General features: G+C 38.3%; 1 protein-coding gene across 1 annotated transcript in view; it reads right to left on the bottom strand.

The window, feature by feature from the left end:
• Positions 1–972: 972 nt before the first annotated feature.
• LOC107045647 (acetylcholine receptor subunit alpha-like) overlaps positions 973–20,839 on the bottom strand; it is a gene marked incomplete at its 5' end in the record, with an annotated part of 49,663 nt that continues 29,796 nt past the window's right edge. The window contains 4 exons of the mRNA XM_015267969.1: positions 973–1,164; positions 2,397–2,637; positions 3,880–4,038; positions 4,493–4,639. Of these exons, the coding sequence (XP_015123455.1) occupies positions 973–1,164; positions 2,397–2,637; positions 3,880–4,038; positions 4,493–4,639 (739 nt within the window). The remainder of the gene's footprint in view (positions 1,165–2,396; positions 2,638–3,879; positions 4,039–4,492; positions 4,640–20,839) is intronic.

The following is a 20,839-nucleotide window of genomic DNA, read 5'->3' as shown; positions in this document are numbered from 1 at the left end:
AATTTCACAGCTATTCTGGGCGTTTTTATGATAGAAATGTTCAATAGAAAATATTTTATCTAAAAATCAATAGATTATGATCTCTCTACACAGCTTATTCTGAAATTAATTCTGCAGAAATTTTTCGATTCAAATTGTCTGAGTTTATTCAACAAGATAAGACAAAATGCAGTCGAAAAAACTTCAGAACATTTATGGAAAGAAATTGTATAAAATATAAATAATAGAATAAGTTATATAGAAAAATTACAATTCAGTAGTTTTTTCTTATTAAATTTCTAGCGGGTGTTATCTCAAAACTTTTTCATTCCAAAGATATTTCCAAAATAAATCAACAAATAACTAATGAACTACCAGGATCCCCTCAAATTCAAATGGAGAACAATGTCAATCCATCAATCTATGTACGTGATTCCTACTGTACAACGTGGTGGGTATTTGGGCATACAAAACATCGTATATAATAATTTAAACATACCCTAATATACTCCACAATTTGAATGAATCTCTTTCGATAATAAACGCAATTCAGCACTTTATTACTGAAACAGTTAATCCCTTCCTCTATAATACAATAATATCATTCATTATATTACACGTTAAATCGTTAATACACCTGTTCAATGTAATTATCCCTTGTCACGATTTTAATAATTAAGTTACCGAGTTACGTAGTGGCAGCTTTGTTACGAGTTACTTGAGCACAGGCTATCGAATTTCCATTCTTAATATTTCTTCAAGTTTTTCATTCTCTCCTTCTCGCCTCGTGTTTATTCTCTCGAATTAATTTATGATTAATAGACTCATTTGAGTTATAAATATCCTCATATATGAATAAATTGATGGAGTCCCTCAGCCGTGACAGGTAATAGGCTTACTCCAAACTGAAACCACTGGTTGGATTCATTTAAAATCACTTTATTGGTCCTAGAGGATTGGGGCAGCCTACTACGGTGCACGGCTCGACGTGGACTATTGAGGTGGACATCTTGCCACTGTATCGCGGGCATATTCACTGAATTTTTTGTCTATAGGAACTCTGTCGTCGTATAGAGTTGGCGCTTGCAGGATTATACCGGCTGTACCGGCTAATACTGCTAGGGTGAAGATCCAGAGGAATAGTCTGTCTAGCACCATTGCTACGTACTTCCAATCCTCTTTTACCTGGGTGAATAGTGAAATTGAGAAGTGGTGAGTGGTTGAGTGATTAAAGTTTTTGCGGAATTAGAGTTTTTGGGAGAGGAGAAGTGAATTGAAAATATTTATGTTGATTTTTTTGCAGGTATTTTTTAGATGGCGAGATACGAGAAAAGTTAGATGGGGATCTAACTCTAAATGGGGATCTTTGTCTGATTTTTTTTTTTTGAAAAGATGGCGATTATATAAACATTTTGAAAGAAGAAAAATTGAAAAATATTGATAATTGAATTATGATTTTTTGAAAATTGCTAGTTTTTGACAAAAAAAATTTCCACATTGACCTCAATAGTTCCGCGACGTTTCAAGCTATGAAATCGCCCTTTGGCACACTCAAAGAACATAAAAAATCCTTCAAAATGAGACGTCATACATAGCATTATCTTCAGTTTGACGGGGTTTATATGACAAAATTTCTGCTTCGCGGAAGGGAAATCGGCATTTGCGTGTATACTAAGACGAAAAATACCGTTCTAACCATAGGAGATAAAATAAAGGACCCTTACATCCAAAACAAGTATTGATTCAAGTCGACGACGGTGTGATTCTAACCGATTTTCGGTTTGATTCAAGTCGAGTGACTCAAACTACGCCAATCTGGGTGCCGGGTTCGATATAAGTCGAAAGGTAGTTTATTTCAAGTAGAAACCTGTCAAGCCGACAACGATCTGAATTAAGCCGTCGCCGATCTGAATCAAGCCGACAAATCGGCTTGAATCAAACCGAAAAATCGGTCTGAATCAAACCGAAAAATCGACCTCAATCAAACCGAAGTCAGTCTGAATCAAGTAGAAAAATCGACTTGAATCAGACCGATATTCCGGTTTGCATCTGTCCTAGTCCGACTTGATTCATGCCGTCAATTCAACATGAAACAAGTCGATTCCCGACATGATTCAGTCCGACTTGATTCAGACCGATTTTTCGGTCTGATTCAGACCAACTTTGTTTTTGTGTGAACCCACGTGCTTACCACCCTCGCCTTCGGCTCGTGGATACTGCACTTAAGCACGACTTTTTTATTTTGCCTCCCTAGATTAAAAATATAATATTTTTCTACAGGGAAATAATAATGTCCAATGAACAATAATTGAACAAAGCATATTAATTTTTACTGCATTTTTGGTCTTGAAAACATGTTCAGGAAATTTGTGAATGCTACAAGACGCAGAATTCATAATTTTGTAATGTAGATTTACCTTTGTGGAGTCTTCGAGCATTTTCGTATGTTCCGCTATGAATCTAACGCCCATACATGACTTATGAATTTCAGGTGGACATCGTGAATGCGTGAAGCCTGGGGCGGATGCTAGGACCGGGCTTTTGATTTCCTCAATGCCCGCAGCACCGGGCACATCCTCACAGTCGGCGTTCAAAGGTAGAGGAGGCAGAGGCCCGTGAATTAGGCAGCTTCCGCCAAACCTTGCTCCATCCGTTAAGCTGGAGCGAACATTCATTGTTTAAAATATTTACAAAAAAGAAATCGGATCGATAAACACAGATACATCAACAAATCTCCGTCTGAGAACATTCTTCAAATTATGCACATTGTACATAATTTGACGTAATTTGTACATAATTTTACGTTTGGTGTGCGTAAAATTCCACTTTCCACACATTGCGATACACGGAGAAAAAAATACCAGAAAAATTACTATGCTGGCACAGTAGAATGGGTTCATTTGGATGGACTCGGAGAACTTACCGTGCCAGCACCGGGAGATATGTGAGAGAGGAGGCTGCAGGAGGCAATGGAATAAATCATCTGGTCACGTTGAGTTGATGTTCGTGGCTGCGGAGAGGGGAACGAAGAGTGCCGAAATCTTACGAATGCGCGATCGAGTCCTAGGATTCTGGTAGAGCACCGGAAAAATTTGCCAGCCAATGGCATAATTTTTCTCGTATTTCTCGTAAAAATTCACTGTCGCTTCGATTTTACCGTGCTGCACAAGAATTTTTCCCCGCATTTATCTGAAAAATGACTCGTGCAACAGTACTTTTTCGTACTCTTTGTGGTACATTTCGCCTGGAAAGACCATCTGAACCCACTTTACTGTGCGAGCACGGTAATTTTTCTCGTACATTTTTCTCCTTGTACGTGTGGAAATACACCCAATATACGAGACCAAATGTCCGGAGGCACGCGCCCACCGAATGTCGCCCTGCCGGTCAGAATTTCTACCAGGGGGGTTGGAAAAAAAAACTTATTTCCCTTAGGTGGGCGGGACATGCACCAGCTCCCCTACACACCTCCCGCGGGTCAAAAACGCTTTTTTTACATAAACTTAGGTTTACTTGACGCGACTTAAAGTTCCTGTGAAAATAGCCCCATTATCCTAACCAATCATGAGACTATTTAGACCGGGATTTCAAGTGGCTGGAAGGTCGGTCAAGATTATGGGGGTATTTACACCGGGATTTCCAGTCACGCCAAGTACGGCTAAGTATACGGTCACTTCGATTCAAGTCTCGGTGGAAACGCAACTTCAACCGAACTCCGCGGTTTTTATCGAGTCTTGAACAGAGGTGGACATAAATTCATCCGTAATTGGTGTGACTTAAGGTTCTACTGAAAATAGCCCCCGCGATTCAAACGCGGAACCTCTCGCACTCGAGCCAACGACCTTACTCCCTGCGCCATATCATCAGACTTCATATTCCTGGCCATAAAAAATTTAGTACCTCGATGGAGAAATATCTTCTTTAGATACTGGACGACTATGAAACCTCTTGGGTGTGAAGTGCTCCTCGCTGTCGTCCTGGCTAGACGGATGATAAGGATAGTAATTCGTCTTCTCCTTGCCCCTCACAGTCCTCATCAGAACTCTCCCCGATGAGAACCTGAATCAACAAATAAAACAACACTCATAAATGATTACCAATACCAAATACAGCAGCGAACAACTCTCAACTAAATTCAATAAAGCGGATTGGAGACAAAAAATTGAGGCGAACCGATACTAAGGTATTGCACAGCTCCCGTAAAACGAAATTCGATAACAGAAGGGCAATTCGATCGTCATTGTAACGTAACAATATCGTTTATGGTACGGCCTGGGAGGCAAAGGGAAAAAGTGTCGATAAGGATACTTGTCGTAAAAGTATACGAGCATCGCTAAAGGAAGCTTCTGCTTTTGTCCACAACAATGAAATTGGGATACAGCTATTGTTACCACATTCACCCATGTTCTTGAAAAAAAATCAAATGCGAATTTAGCTTCTGTGGGGATTTCTATTTTTTCTACTTTTTACATTTTTTATTGCCATGGGATTTGGGGGTTTTCAGGGGACTTACCGGCTTGGCTCGAACTTGTACGTTGGCCTTCGCATCACCAGTAGCCTTGGTAGTATGTGGATGAACACCCGTTTGACCCATGGCGCCATTTTGTGGGTCTGTGGTGAACGAAAGTGGACGTTTAGAACAACCACCGTTACGCATATACTGCAACAGAGAAAAAATCCAATCTGTATTACTACGTGGTCATCCTCATTTCAGAGATTTTGTCGGGGGTATTGGTAAAGTTTATTTGAGGGAAAACTTGCACAGATAGAATCTTTATGTAGTTGAGGGCATCTGCACTTTTGTCAGATTTTTTCATTTCGCAAGAAGCATTGATTTATATCCGACGCATCTTCTACTGAAAATTTTTGTACTTTCGATTTATTTTTATGGAAGACATCACATTCTAGAGTTTAATTTTGAGTATTCTGGTAATTTTGAGCAGGTTAAGCAGAGAAACCACAAATGGTGCTTAAAGTGAACAATCTAGTCATTCATATATTTTAGTAGCGAAGTGGTCAAACGGCTTAAGTCAATTTAGTCTTTAGTTGAGTTTTCCAAAAATATTTCCGACTTTAAGGCAGATGGCGAAGTTTTTATAATAACCGCTTTTGTAAAGCGAATTGAGTGCTACTCAGTAAGTTCATCAGAAAAATTTTGCTATCTCCCTTAGATTTCGAGATATTCATTGAAAACTGGTCAATAGCCAAACTCGACTTAAACCGTTTGACCACTTCGCTACTGATTTATTTTTTAAATAATTTGGCCAAATGTGTGTATTAATTATAATTTAGTGAGCCTCAAACTAATTTTACTAAAGCAATTCTGACGACTCAATAAGTCACACTCAATGCGATATCCTTCAAGAGATGCATGATATCATTGACGTCATAGCTCGCGATGCGACTATTTTATTCGCAGTTTCGTTCTTAGTAAAATTGTTAATTGTACTGCGAAAATATGAGAGTATTTTAAATTTAATAAGCCCTTGCGCAACTCTAATGAAAAAATTTCAACGATTTCAATAAATAGGATTTTTCCGGCCTGTTGCGATGGAGTTTTTTACTCGTGTGGCGTTGGCCTTCGAGCCGTAGGCGAGGACTGGCCAACCACACGAGTAAAAAAACCCCATCGCAACAGCCCAGGAACAATATTTTTTTGTAGTGATTTTCAAGTTTTCGAGTTTGGGAAGTATGTAATACCAATTCCCAGACGAGAAATCGTGAGAAGCAGTACAGAAAAAGAATTTAATGTGATATGCTACCGAGCCCCATAATATCATCAGTGTCAAATAATTTTGAAAATGTTGACCTGTTGATAAATTTTTCATATTGTATCTTGTCGATAATTTGTCGCCTGATTTTCCTTTGCTTAGCCAACTAGGGATGGGCGATGTTTTAAAACACATCGATTATTTCGAAAATCGATGTTTTTCTCATTACACAAGAGAAAAACAAAATTTTTTTAAATAATTTTTTTCTTCTCATTTTTATTGAAAAATATATATTCAAAAAATACAATCAGAGGAACTTAAGTTTCGATGATAAATACTGCTGGAAAGTTAAATTTTGAATCTTGAAACAGGGTTTGTGATTAATTAAAGAAAATATATTGAATATTTTCTTCTCTTTTCTCTTTTTCTCCTCTTTCTTTCTTTAAAAAAACAATAGACAACTGGACTTGTTCACTTATCATTTCTAACATATATAGTGTAGAAAATAATTACTTCTGATTGCAGATAAATTATTATTTTGTTTATTCTCAACCAATCAACATTATTCTTCGACAAAAAAATGAAAAATTTTGTTAGCTTGGTCAGAAACATCGATGTTTGGAAAAAAGAATCGAAAATCGCTATTTGGGCAATAGTAAGGGAGCAGAGATATGAAAAGCTAAGCACTGTCAAATACTTTGACAATGTTATTTGATCGAAGCTAGTTTACAAACAGTTTATAACGAGAATTTATGATTCGATTCATAAATATACGACCAATTGTAACATTTGAGTATTTCCCGGAAAATTTTTGTAATTTTGATTGCTTCTTATGGACGATATTAGATTCTAAAATTTAATTCACAGTAGTCTGGTAATTCTGAGCAGGCCAAGCAGAGGAATCACAAATTCATTCATATATTTATTTTGAAAAAGGTGTTATGTGTAATTTATGAGTCGATTCATAAACATTTGTTCAATTGTAACATTTGAGTATTTTCCGGGCTCAAGTTGAAGAGAAAACAACTGTTGCTGATTTGTCCATCGTACACGGAGAGAAAAATACACCACAATTTAGTGAGGGTCCCTCAAAAAATTAGTGTGCTACTCACCAACGTTGGTACATAACAGATAGTCAGCGAAGAATTCGTGCGTGGCACCCTAATTTTACGGGAATTCTACGAAGAAATGGCGTGAGTCCTTGCAAAAATTAGGGTGTCACGTACGAATTTTTCGATGACCTCTTGTTATGCCTCAGCGTTGGTGGGTAGCACACCAATTTTTCATTTATTTTCCTCGCTGTGTATACCCTTAGGGTTGGTGGATAACAAACTAATTTTTTATATATTTTTTCTCTCCGTGTATCTCCTGAGGGACGCGTCACAGCATCACGCGGAAGAGAGATAATTGTCAGTACTTGGCTAGTGGTCCCGAAACACATAAACGATCGTCCAGTTTATACTTCAAATATCCTTGTGAACCCATGTAGAAATTCAAGCGGGGATGCGGCTGAACCTCCGCTCACGCACTCGAGCCGATCGCTGAGCCCCGGATTGACTGTATAGCAAGCAGGGATACTCATGTGACTCATAAATTATTTTTTAATCAAAATAAAATTCAAGATTGGTTAAATACGTAGAACAAAGTGCATACGAAAATATGAAATTTGTTCTATGAAACAGTCTTTCAGAAATTGTATTTCATTGCTACACTGATAAAAAAAAGGTGGAACAATTCAGTTGCACCAAACGAGGCTTCTTAAGGAACTTCCGCAGTAAGTATACTTGGTGAAAATTTCGAAATGGTATAAAGACGCAATATTTGGATCATATGTTGTTGAGCACATTCAAAAACTATTCCCAAAATTTCAAGTACCTTGTCCACCCCATTTTCGAGACATACATCGTCAAAAATGGAAAAAACACAAAAATTGAATGTTTGGCGATGCATATCTCAAAAATGAGGTGGACCAGGGACTTGAAATTTTGGGAATATCTTTTTAATGTGGTCAACAATATATGATCCAAATATTGCGTCGTTATACCATTTCGAAATTTTCACCAAGTATACTTACTGCGGAAGTACCTTAACTGTTACCGCGATTCGTTAATAGTTAACGAATCGTGGTAATAGTTAAAAAGTCTCGTTTGGTTCGACTAAACCGTTCTATCAGTGTATCATATTAAAAAAATTATTGTTTTAAAAATCGACTAACCACTGAAATTGTAGATTAATAACCCACATCTAGATCCGAAATTATTAATAAGCAAAGAAAAATTCATTCCGCTGTTTTCCATGAAAGAATTCAATTTTGAAAGAAAAACTAAATATTCATTATTAGCATATAAATTGAAAAATAAAATATTAGTCTTGAAATCATTTGAGTGATCTTAATTGTCAGTTCAGAAGAATCGCTCAGTCGATACATTGAGTAAATGGGTGATCGCATTTGTGTCATGGTTTGTAATAACAAAAAAGCCAATCAGTACATGTGCTATTTATATTTATATATTATAAAAGTCTATTGTTACATACTCCTGAGGTAATTCTTTTAATAATTGATAACCGCAGTTATGGCATTTGTATCAATTCAGTCATTTACCTTTGTTTCACGAAAAAATTATTCATGGTTTGATTAATGAAATCATCCCAGTTCTTAAGAGCTTAAAAATTCTCATAAAATGACTTTTTTTCTGTGTTATTAGAACTTTACAATTTCCTTCTATCGAAATTTTCAAGAATTTTTTGTTGTTTTCCGGATGTGACATGAAAAAATTATTAAAAACATTAAGGATGTTTAGCCAAACCCCTCATTATTCACCATAATTTTGATATTGTCCCATATACCAGATTATTACGTCAGTAATAATCTTAATCCTTCTATCGGGGCATCCTAGTAAGAAATGAATTTCTAAAAATCACTTCTTGTAACATTACGCTCAGGGAAGAAACGTGACTGTGTGACCGTTGATCGAGATGTTGTACGGTTATACACTCAAGATATTGAAATAAACCACAGGCCATTTACTTTAGACTATGGAGAATCTATCACCGGCGAGAACAAGTAGGGGACCGGGCTATACAGGCGTGATATCTTCGGTTGATTTTCGAATTCCGCTAAAAAAATTTGGCCGCCATTACGAGTCGAGGAACGGGACAACACCACACAACAGCTGATCGAGATCGGTAAAGTCGGTGACGATAATTCAGTGCTGGAAGCATATGGACACAGATAACACACACAAACATTCATCTCACTGTTACAACCCCACTACTAGCCGAAGCGTGCGATGTTGTCCGATCAAAATTCGAGTGTTACCACTGCAGGCACAAGTCCTCCATTATTTGCGAACATTTTCTTTAATTATTGTTTTTGAGACCGAAAAAGTACGCCATAACAATTCTTATTTGATGAGAACAATAATTTGTAACATGAATGATTTATTTAGTCAATTTTATTTTTATTTTCAACTGAGTTATCCACTCGATAGGTAAAACATCCTTAAAACTAGACACTATCAAATTTGTTATCCCGTCAAATATCAAGTCCTTTCGGGCTGGGACTCTAATTGGGTTCACTTCTAATAGACCAATAATAGTCAAAAACACGTGGGACAGTGTTCTTGTACTGCATTTGGTACGGGAGGGTAGGGCAAAACAGACCGGGAGGGCAAAAGGAACCCCTAGGGCAAAACGGCCCACTGACAGAAAATTGGTCATTTTTGTTTTTTTTTTCTTTCCTTCAAATCAGGAACACTGAATGTGTTGAACTAAAAGTAAGTTTCAGGATCATAACGATCACAGGGGAGTTATAGACAACAAGTGTCGTTGAAACGCAATTTAATCAGATTTGCTAATAATCTCAAACCATAAATGATTTTGAATTTTTGTTTTTGCTTCCATTCGGAAGTAAAAACTATCAAAAAAATCAAAAAATTATCAATTTTCTGTCAGTGGTCCGTTTTGCCCGCTGGGTCCGTTTTGCCCTACTCTCCTCTATAGTTATTGTTGTTAATAAATTAGCATGTTTATAAAAAAAACTTGACTACACCTTTTATCACAATTATACATGTACAGTCTTGGACAAACATGCACCCTTGTATATTACATCACAAAATTCACTGTTAAGGAAATTTTTTTAGTTTCTTCATAAAATTGAATTTGAAAAATGAGAATAAGGACATAAATAATACGGTGATCAAGTAAATCTTTAGGCGATGCTCTTTGAACATTTCGCAACTTATTAAATTATTACCGTCGCAGCATTCCGGAATGTCCCTTTGTCCCTCCTTGCGATAGTTTGATGAAGCTGAAACTAGCGGAATATTCGCCAGCGAAACATTCGATGTAATGGAATCTGTACAAATGTAAGGGTCTACAAATATTTTCAAGTCATCAACCAATTAATTCAACCTTTAATTCAACCAATTAATTCAAAACTTTGTTCATTTAATTGTGTTACCCTTAAACCCTCAGAAATCTCCTAAATCGAACTTTCTGCTGTTGAAAATTCCACTAGTTTCAGGTTCACGATAGTTTGAAGAACTGGTGAAACCTTTGGTTTTTTGTGAAAAAGGGGGACAAGAGCGAAATTGCATTTGCGATTCCATTGATGGAAAATGGAAAAAAAATGTGATGTGACATCACAACCTAATCAATCCCCTCCACCCTCCGGCACAACGCGTCATAAACTACAGAACTTCCTCATCGCAATTTCGCGACGTAAAATTTGAATGGCACCTAAAAGAGAAGTATATCTCCCAATCAGCATGCATGTACTGCATGTAATGAGAATCGTTTGTTGACGCAAAAAACTAATAAAGTCTTAGTTTGTAACGATGGAATTCTACAGTTTAATCCCGTTCCATTAACCTTTTTTTACCCCATAAAAAAATTATATAAGCCAATAAATTTTCTTCTCAACATTGCGACTTTGAATATGCATCATTCCCGACACAAACCCCGAGGAATATATATCCCCAGGATCATTTGTAACAGCGATTACACTGTAGTAGACGGTTTTATCGTTCCACGAATTCAAGACGATCCAAATAGCTTGCACTTCTTCAACTTCTGAAAAGCGATGCATTTATCAATGCTTGAAAAATTAAAGATAAAAAAGGAAAATGAGCGAAATTCAGCGAGGAGAAAAATTAATGAATAATTTCAACATAAATTTCTCCCTCGTTCTATGACTCTCGAGATGAGGATAAAAATGAATTGATATTTAAAAATATGAATGTGGGAATACTTGAAATAAAAGAGAGAAAAAAATTGTTAGAAATGATTTACGTTTTCTCGGGTCAAGTACATGGTTGGAGTTTTTTCTCAGAGGGTTCTCACTCCCTTGACTCGAACAAACTCTCTGCCCCTTCCCACGCTTTAGTCGACCGCAATCTTATTGGCCGACGGTAGCCGATCTCAATTTCCAATCCTCATCCGAATTTCCTGGCCTCTTTCGTCTCTCTCCAGTGGTGAAGTGAGACGCGTTGAGGGGGATTGAAGGGTGCAAGATAGAGAGGATTTGCAGAGCCTTTATTCTACGGTTCTCTGGTCATGAGGTTACGGAATAAAAAATAATCGTGGGGGAAAATCTACTACCATATACCTTGAGGCGGTTTTATATTCCAGATGGCCTCTGCCAAAGCGTTATTCGATATTCCGTCGCACCTTTATCTCGTCGTTGAGAAAAATGAAATGGAAATAAATCGAGGGAGAGAAATCGTAAATACTTGGACATTATCAGCAATTTGTAAGCGTTTTTGGTGTATTTGTCGCGAATTTTGCACATTTTATCTTGCGAATTTCACCGCAAGTCTGGATGAATTATGTGCACAGACAAAAGTTGAGTAAGAAGATCTATGGAAAAGACGTCAAAACAATCTTTTCCGTTCTGACGTTCACTTTTCCTCGTCTGGGATTGGTATTGATCANATTTCGCGACGTAAAATTTGAATGGCACCTAAAAGAGAAGTATATCTCCCAATCAGCATGCATGTACTGCATGTAATGAGAATCGTTTGTTGACGCAAAAAACTAATAAAGTCTTAGTTTGTAACGATGGAATTCTACAGTTTAATCCCGTTCCATTAACCTTTTTTTACCCCATAAAAAAATTATATAAGCCAATAAATTTTCTTCTCAACATTGCGACTTTGAATATGCATCATTCCCGACACAAACCCCGAGGAATATATATCCCCAGGATCATTTGTAACAGCGATTACACTGTAGTAGACGGTTTTATCGTTCCACGAATTCAAGACGATCCAAATAGCTTGCACTTCTTCAACTTCTGAAAAGCGATGCATTTATCAATGCTTGAAAAATTAAAGATAAAAAAGGAAAATGAGCGAAATTCAGCGAGGAGAAAAATTAATGAATAATTTCAACATAAATTTCTCCCTCGTTCTATGACTCTCGAGATGAGGATAAAAATGAATTGATATTTAAAAATATGAATGTGGGAATACTTGAAATAAAAGAGAGAAAAAAATTGTTAGAAATGATTTACGTTTTCTCGGGTCAAGTACATGGTTGGAGTTTTTTCTCAGAGGGTTCTCACTCCCTTGACTCGAACAAACTCTCTGCCCCTTCCCACGCTTTAGTCGACCGCAATCTTATTGGCCGACGGTAGCCGATCTCAATTTCCAATCCTCATCCGAATTTCCTGGCCTCTTTCGTCTCTCTCCAGTGGTGAAGTGAGACGCGTTGAGGGGGATTGAAGGGTGCAAGATAGAGAGGATTTGCAGAGCCTTTATTCTACGGTTCTCTGGTCATGAGGTTACGGAATAAAAAATAATCGTGGGGGAAAATCTACTACCATATACCTTGAGGCGGTTTTATATTCCAGATGGCCTCTGCCAAAGCGTTATTCGATATTCCGTCGCACCTTTATCTCGTCGTTGAGAAAAATGAAATGGAAATAAATCGAGGGAGAGAAATCGTAAATACTTGGACATTATCAGCAATTTGTAAGCGTTTTTGGTGTATTTGTCGCGAATTTTGCACATTTTATCTTGCGAATTTCACCGCAAGTCTGGATGAATTATGTGCACAGACAAAAGTTGAGTAAGAAGATCTATGGAAAAGACGTCAAAACAATCTTTTCCGTTCTGACGTTCACTTTTCCTCGTCTGGGATTGGTATTGATCATTCCCCAAACTCGTAAAAGTGAAAATCACTACGGAAAAATATCGTTCACGACTAATGCCATGGGGTTTTCTACACGGAGAGGAATTTTCTAGAAAAATTCTAGTACAAGTACTGGAAAAAATTACGATCCGCTGGCTGTGAAAAATTCTAGTGCTGTTAAGGTAAAATTTCTTGGTATTTCTGGTAAAATTTCGGGGGATTTCTGTGAAATTTTCACAGAAATACGGGGAAAAGTTCACGCATTTCCCAATAAAATTTCTAGGGCCGGCACTGGAATTTTTTCCTGGCCGTCACTTTGCGTCTCTTTTCCCGTGCTAGCACCAGAATTATTCTAAAACATTTCTCTCCGTGTACTCGCGTAATTGGCCAGTTCTCGCCTCCGGCTCGGTCCCCAACTCCACGCAAATAAAAAACCCCATGGCCCTCGCCCTGAAATACTATTTGAAACGTTTTGATATTTGGGGCACGATGTTAATTCCATAAACCTGCACAGAGAAATTTCGAACTGAAATGTAATTTTTATTCATTTCATGCGCATCTCCGTATGCTTACGTGGGGCCAAAGTCGACGCGAAAAATGACGGAGTGAACTACATAAAAGATGACTGAGAATGATAACAAGAACCCCACAAATGTCACTCCCTTGGTTAAAATTCAATAGCAGTTCCGGAATCGAAAAGGAATATTCATCTATCGCCGCACAGTAATTTCCAAAGTAATATTTTGTCACACACTGTTAGAAAAAACATGAAATTTCATGGACAATTGACTACCAATTTTCAGGACAGTGACACTGAATGCGATTTAGAGGATAAAAATCGTGAAATTTCAGGTTTCACTGAAAATTCAGTAAAAATTTCAGAATCTTAACCCTAGGCTGGTCACCATGCGAGGGAATTGCCGCAACACGTCGTTTTATTCACCTTGCCATCGACTGGTTGACCGGAAAAATTTGAGAAAAATTGAATTCATCAATTGAAGTATCTGGAAAATTCTAGTATTTTTTTTTCAATATTGTATCCTTAATTCTGGGAGAAAAAAAATCATTTCCAACAAGTGAACAATTTTTTCCCGTGTTAAATGAAATTGCCTGTTACGCGACGTTGCTGGGAACTCGCTAAACGCGCCCGGTAAGTTTAGAGTGGATTCGTCAACGCTGGAGCCTAAATAACACGGCGGCAGNAATTTGTAAGCGTTTTTGGTGTATTTGTCGCGAATTTTGCACATTTTATCTTGCGAATTTCACCGCAAGTCTGGATGAATTATGTGCACAGACAAAAGTTGAGTAAGAAGATCTATGGAAAAGACGTCAAAACAATCTTTTCCGTTCTGACGTTCACTTTTCCTCGTCTGGGATTGGTATTGATCATTCCCCAAACTCGTAAAAGTGAAAATCACTACGGAAAAATATCGTTCACGACTAATGCCATGGGGTTTTCTACACGGAGAGGAATTTTCTAGAAAAATTCTAGTACAAGTACTGGAAAAAATTACGATCCGCTGGCTGTGAAAAATTCTAGTGCTGTTAAGGTAAAATTTCTTGGTATTTCTGGTAAAATTTCGGGGGATTTCTGTGAAATTTTCACAGAAATACGGGGAAAAGTTCACGCATTTCCCAATAAAATTTCTAGGGCCGGCACTGGAATTTTTTCCTGGCCGTCACTTTGCGTCTCTTTTCCCGTGCTAGCACCAGAATTATTCTAAAACATTTCTCTCCGTGTACTCGCGTAATTGGCCAGTTCTCGCCTCCGGCTCGGTCCCCAACTCCACGCAAATAAAAAACCCCATGGCCCTCGCCCTGAAATACTATTTGAAACGTTTTGATATTTGGGGCACGATGTTAATTCCATAAACCTGCACAGAGAAATTTCGAACTGAAATGTAATTTTTATTCATTTCATGCGCATCTCCGTATGCTTACGTGGGGCCAAAGTCGACGCGAAAAATGACGGAGTGAACTACATAAAAGATGACTGAGAATGATAACAAGAACCCCACAAATGTCACTCCCTTGGTTAAAATTCAATAGCAGTTCCGGAATCGAAAAGGAATATTCATCTATCGCCGCACAGTAATTTCCAAAGTAATATTTTGTCACACACTGTTAGAAAAAACATGAAATTTCATGGACAATTGACTACCAATTTTCAGGACAGTGACACTGAATGCGATTTAGAGGATCAAAATCGTGAAATTTCAGGTTTCACTGAAAATTCAGTAAAAATTTCAGAATCTTAACCCTAGGCTGGTCACCATGCGAGGGAATTGCCGCAACACGTCGTTTTATTCACCTTGCCATCGACTGGTTGACCGGAAAAATTTGAGAAAAATTGAATTCATCAATTGAAGTATCTGGAAAATTCTAGTATTTTTTTTTCAATATTGTATCCTTAATTCTGGGAGAAAAAAAATCATTTCCAACAAGTGAACAATTTTTTCCCGTGTTAAATGAAATTGCCTGTTACGCGACGTTGCTGGGAACTCGCTAAACGCGCCCGGTAAGTTTAGAGTGGATTCGTCAACGCTGGAGCCTAAATAACACGGCGGCAGTCTCCCGCGAAGGTGACTAAAGTCGCATTTTCCCGTCAGGTGACCAGACTAGGGTTAACCGGCACAAAGACGAGAATTCCTTGAGTTATTTGCATTTCCAATCTAATATGAATATTCAGTGTCAAATTACATTGAATTTTCAGTAAAATCTGAAATTTCATGATTTTCTCCCCCTAAATCGCATTCAGTGTTACTGTCCAGAAAATCCAAGAAAACATTTACCAGAATTGTCTATTCATTGTCAGGGAAAAATGGAACGGAAATTTACAGTTCTGTTCNAACCCTTACAGTTACACCAACGGCTGGAGCCCAATGACCAAGCTCCGGGCCACCGCTGGCTGAGGCTTGGTTATCGAGCTCCGGCATGTTAATGTCCTGCCAAGGCTGGGCCACATCTGTCAACCAAGGCTCGGTTACCCGCTCTTCTCCCGAGACTTAAGCCCTGATCTNAGTGGAACTTGAACACGATAAAAATTTCCGGAATTCGGCACAGAAAATTCCGACGAAATTTTTTAACAGTACACGATCACGAGAGTCATCACGTCATTTTCCAGAAGTTTCGTTCTATTTGATCTAAAGTGGTTTGATGAGAATTAATTACTTATTTGGTAATTAATACGTGGAGGAATGCTTCAGAATTGCAAGAAAAAGTGACGCTCTTTAATTTTGCAGAGCTTGCTCACCAGAAATTTAAGGTCCGTCGAGTCACCTAGTTGCGAATAAAACACTGCAGGAATTCCGGGCCATTAATGTAACTGTAATTTTTAGGACGCGCGAGCGAGCCCTGGATTTGAGGAGACTATGCATAAGAATGAGGCCCCCGCTATCTAGTTAATAAACGTGACAGGTGTCTCCTTAAAAGGATTATTACACCCCGGGACGTATTAATTTTTTTACGTCTACTCTGAATTCATTGTATCAACGCGAATAAAAATGCAGGGAATGAAGGCAAAAGTTAAATGTTCCGTGGCAGTGTAATTCTGATGGATTTTGAGGGTATGGTATGGTGTCCAAGTTGCGAACTTGTTTAAAGTTCCAGTGCAGTGCTATCAATCGTACGGAAAAGTTTCAACTGGGGTATGGCGTTTCAACGGATTCTCCATTCACTTCTGTCCTTTTTGTGCTTTTATGTTTCTTTCTTCACTTCTTTGGTGAGTGGGAAATGGAAAGGGATGGGTTTCATGAAGAATTCAGGGGATGCTGGGTCACGGTATGATTATTGATTGAATTGGGGTAGTGGGAATTGATGAAAATAATTCGGTAATAGATTAGTGGAAGGAATCGACTCGAATACAGAAGTGTGAATTAGGTTATAAATGGAAAGTTTCTTTCTTTTTCTTTCCTTTAGTGCCAATGCTTGACGTCACATCTTGAGTTACTTTTTAACACTCTGTCCCTACCCCAGGCAAATCGCAGATTTGGAATTCTGGGAGTATGCAAATAGCTGGCGACCCCGGTTTGGAGAGCGTAACAAGCAACCACCCATGTACGAAAAAACGAATGGGCCGAGCTTGGCCCAAGCCCGGTGGCCGGCCTGCCGAACTTCGGGACCCGTTCCTCAACCGGGACTGTGCCAGACTTGGTTGAAACCTGGAATGATAATATCGGGCCAGGTCTGGGCGCCCATCTCGGCCCAGCGTTGATTGCCAGTCGTTGGCCAGACTCAATTAAACATTACTTAATTACATGAATATGATAATATGGGTGATTGAAATACAAGTAATTTCATATTACTCCTCAGCATTCGTAATAGGTTCAACGAGGAAAAAAAATCAATACCGGCACGCGACTGGTGCCGCACTGGCTGCCAAACTGTTCATGGCAATTATCAATAATAACAAAAACAAAATAATTAATATTTTTTAGGATGATTTTTAGTATTGATTGTGCCCTACCTACCAAACCCTAACGCAATCATCGCTGAAAAACCGATTTTGTTAACTTAAAATATTACCCCCTAACGTGGGCTCGAACCCACGACCTCACGACTACTAATCCGACGCCCTAACCACTAGTCTACCGCGCAATTCGTAAAACCTCTACTTCAAATCTTCCATATTAATTTCATCTCGGTTTTTTTCGACTTGAATGTTTTATTATTCAGTTGATAAAAATATTAAGTGATGCAACTACAGTTTAATCGGTAAATTAATTCAATAATGAATAATAATAATTATTATTATTAATTACAATAATAATTGTAACAATTAGGATTAATGTTGAATGACGATTCTTCTTCTTTTCGTAATAATTAGCGAGTAACATGTGACTTCAACACCTACAATGTCACCATTTTTTTACGATTACACCCTTAATATTTTACCCTCAAGTTTCCACCCTTACCATTCAACCCTCAGAATGTCAGTCTTATGATTTTTTCGCCCCTTTCCATTATTGCGATTTGACCCTTACAATTTTACTCTTCAGATTTTACCCTTATGATTCCACCCCTATGATTCCATTCTCATCATCTCACCCTTACGACTTAACCCTTACAGTTACACCAACGGCTGGAGCCCAATGACCAAGCTCCGGGCCACCGCTGGCTGAGGCTTGGTTATCGAGCTCCGGCATGTTAATGTCCTGCCAAGGCTGGGCCACATCTGTCAACCAAGGCTCGGTTACCCGCTCTTCTCCCGAGACTTAAGCCCTGATCTCCAGGGATGGCCGAACCTCGGTCCAAGCCTGGGCACCCAGACTTGGCAAGCCCAGGCTTGTGCCAGGCTTGGCCCGTTTCTCCAACACTGGCATTTCGTACGTGGGTAGTGGCATGCTGTGGCGCTGTATATGTTGGTAGCATGAGAATGTCAGAGGGTTAAACTACTGTCTATGGAAAGCAAGTGAGAAAATTCAGTGTCATTGTAGCGAATGCAGGGAATCCACTTACGAACATCTGCAGCACTCACATATTTTTCACACAACCGTTTGTGACGTTCTTTTTCAGCCGAATCTTTGAAAGAGATGAAACTTCAAAATGGAAGTTATAAATATTGCTCGAATATCGACTGATAGTTTGCATTTTTATATGAATCCGTTGTCAAAACCAAAGCACTGTGATTCCTAGGAGGTGATGGGGCAGATTAATATCCTATGATTCTAAGAAATATTGATAAATTTTGACAACAGAATTGTTTGAAGGATTTGAGGAACTGATGGCCTTCTGTTATTCTTTGAGGATCAATTTATCTACCGATACTTGAATCCAACGGTCTCAGAAATTTGCCAAAAAATGAGGGATTAGAGACTAGAAAAGCTATGCAGCTTTGAATGTGTTTATTAGATAAATGGGTGACCGGTAACGAAAGAAGAACAAATTTTCAAGTGAGCGAATCCAACGGCGCTGGGAATAAAGAAAACAGAAGATAGGTATCTTGTCTGAGAAGTACTTTAAATCCTCATTTTTCATCAACTTTATGGTGGATGAGAGGGTTTTTACGATACTTTTTACTTTTTACTTTACCTAGTTCTCTTGAGATTACACTCGAAGAGTCTCCTTTGTTCCATATTTCTATTGTACATTTTGAGTGCGGAAAAATGTTTTTGACTTGTAGGAGATCTATCGTGATAGCCGATGCCGAGTGCTACTTCTTCACGTGCAAGATAACCCTTTCCCCTGAGCATCGAAACTTATTTACCGAGTGTACGTAAAATGTCACTCTACAAAAAAAACGATGAGAATACAATTTGAGCTGTGAATAATCAAAATCATTTTTGTTGGCTTCGGATATAAATTGTGGTATATTTCAACAATTACTTTTTAATCTTTTCTTATAACACACTGAGTCAGAGTTTTATTGGAAACTGCCACTCAGAGGTATATGGATGACCGCGCGACAGAATCACGAACCGTCAACTTACCCTACACGGAGAGAAAAATTCAATAAAAATTACCAGAAAAACAACGTAAACATTACGTTTCGAAACGTAATCCGCGAGCGAAGTAAAATTCAATAAAAAGTGTGAGTCGGACTGAAATTGTACGAATCGCCACGTAAATTCTACGATTTATTCCGTAAAAATTAACCACCCGTCTGAGGACTCAGCGCTGGAGGGTGAGTCATTAACAAGTCGTTCCGTAATTTTTCCCCAACGATTGAGAAATTTTACGGAATGGAACGTAGAAATAACTCACCGGCTTCATAAAAATTGTTGAACGTTCAAGAATTTTTGATTCTGGAGGCATAATAAGTCGGCAAGTTTCTGCAAGATTTTACTTCTTCGGGAAAAATTACGTGACAATTTTGTACTTTGTTCGGTGATGAACCTGAAAGTTCTCTGAACGTTTCAGATTTCTTCTCTTCCATTCCTCTAAAAATTTCTGGAAAACGATTCCCCATTGCGGATTACGTGAATTGTTCCGTAATTTTTACTGAATATGTTTCTCCGTGTACACTTTACTGATTTAAGGGTGTCAATCGTGATTGATGGAAAAAAATGAATGAAAATTTTTTTTGTATTAATTTATCCGACAAAATTTCAAACCAACGATCGGAACTAGCTATCGAGAAAATAAATAAGGAAAATTCTGTGCCACACGACGAGACGACATACGATTAAGGGGAGACTACTGTGAGTTTTAAAAGTCGTGGGTTATTGGAGTGAGATTTTTCATACCTTGAAGATCGATTATATAGATCTGAAAACGAGTAATTAGTGCAAAAAAAATTTTTTTTTATTGTTCGTTTGCCCGACAACGTTTAAAATGCTAAAAACTGTCAAAGGCCTCCAATTTTTCAGCTACAAAAGATTTTCTTTTTTCAAAATTTTCGGAAAAATATGTGGAACAACAATTACGAGCTAGTATACCCCCACTCTACCCAAATCCCCACTTATGCTAGTGTTCTCCACCACTGAAATCGAGGTTACTTCTTTGGTAAAATTTAGTATACTCTTTAAATTCATCCTATAACACACTAATATCGGAGTTCTATCGGAAAGAGGCGAGGAAAGATATGAAAAGCATAAGCAACTTTGAATGGGGTTACTATTCGGATGTATGGACCGCACGATAGAAGAACGAAGCTTCATATTCACCCATCGTAGTTTAAATCGGTTAGTAAACAATAATGCCGCCGATTATCAATGAAAACATTTCAAATCTTCGAGCCAACCGTAATGGTTGGGTGAGTTAGGTGTTGCTCCGGCGGACATCCGAGTGCAGCTGCATTTAGCGTGGTTAGTACTTGGATGGGTGACCGCTTAGGAATACCCTCACCCAAGAATTTCGGAAGGTAGGCACGGTCTAGTGGCCTAATATGCCCCTCTAGTCAGTGTGACAGAAGGGTACATTAGGGCTCTGCACAATCGGCCGGCTGCACGACTGGGGTTTTCCATGGTTTCCCGTGCACTGAGAGAATACATCACTATATCCTACACTGAGAGAAAAATCTGAAGTTCGATTTACAATAAGAAAATAGTTGAGGCATTTTGGTGAACGATACGATT

Source organism: Diachasma alloeum, unplaced genomic scaffold, assembly GCF_001412515.2.
Source record: "Diachasma alloeum isolate Michigan unplaced genomic scaffold, Dall2.0 Dall_scaffold_01035, whole genome shotgun sequence".
In the NCBI taxonomy this organism is placed as follows: Eukaryota; Metazoa; Arthropoda; class Insecta; order Hymenoptera; family Braconidae; genus Diachasma; species Diachasma alloeum.
Note: the sequence above shows the minus strand (reverse complement) of the source record. Positions and strands in the feature narration are given on the sequence as shown.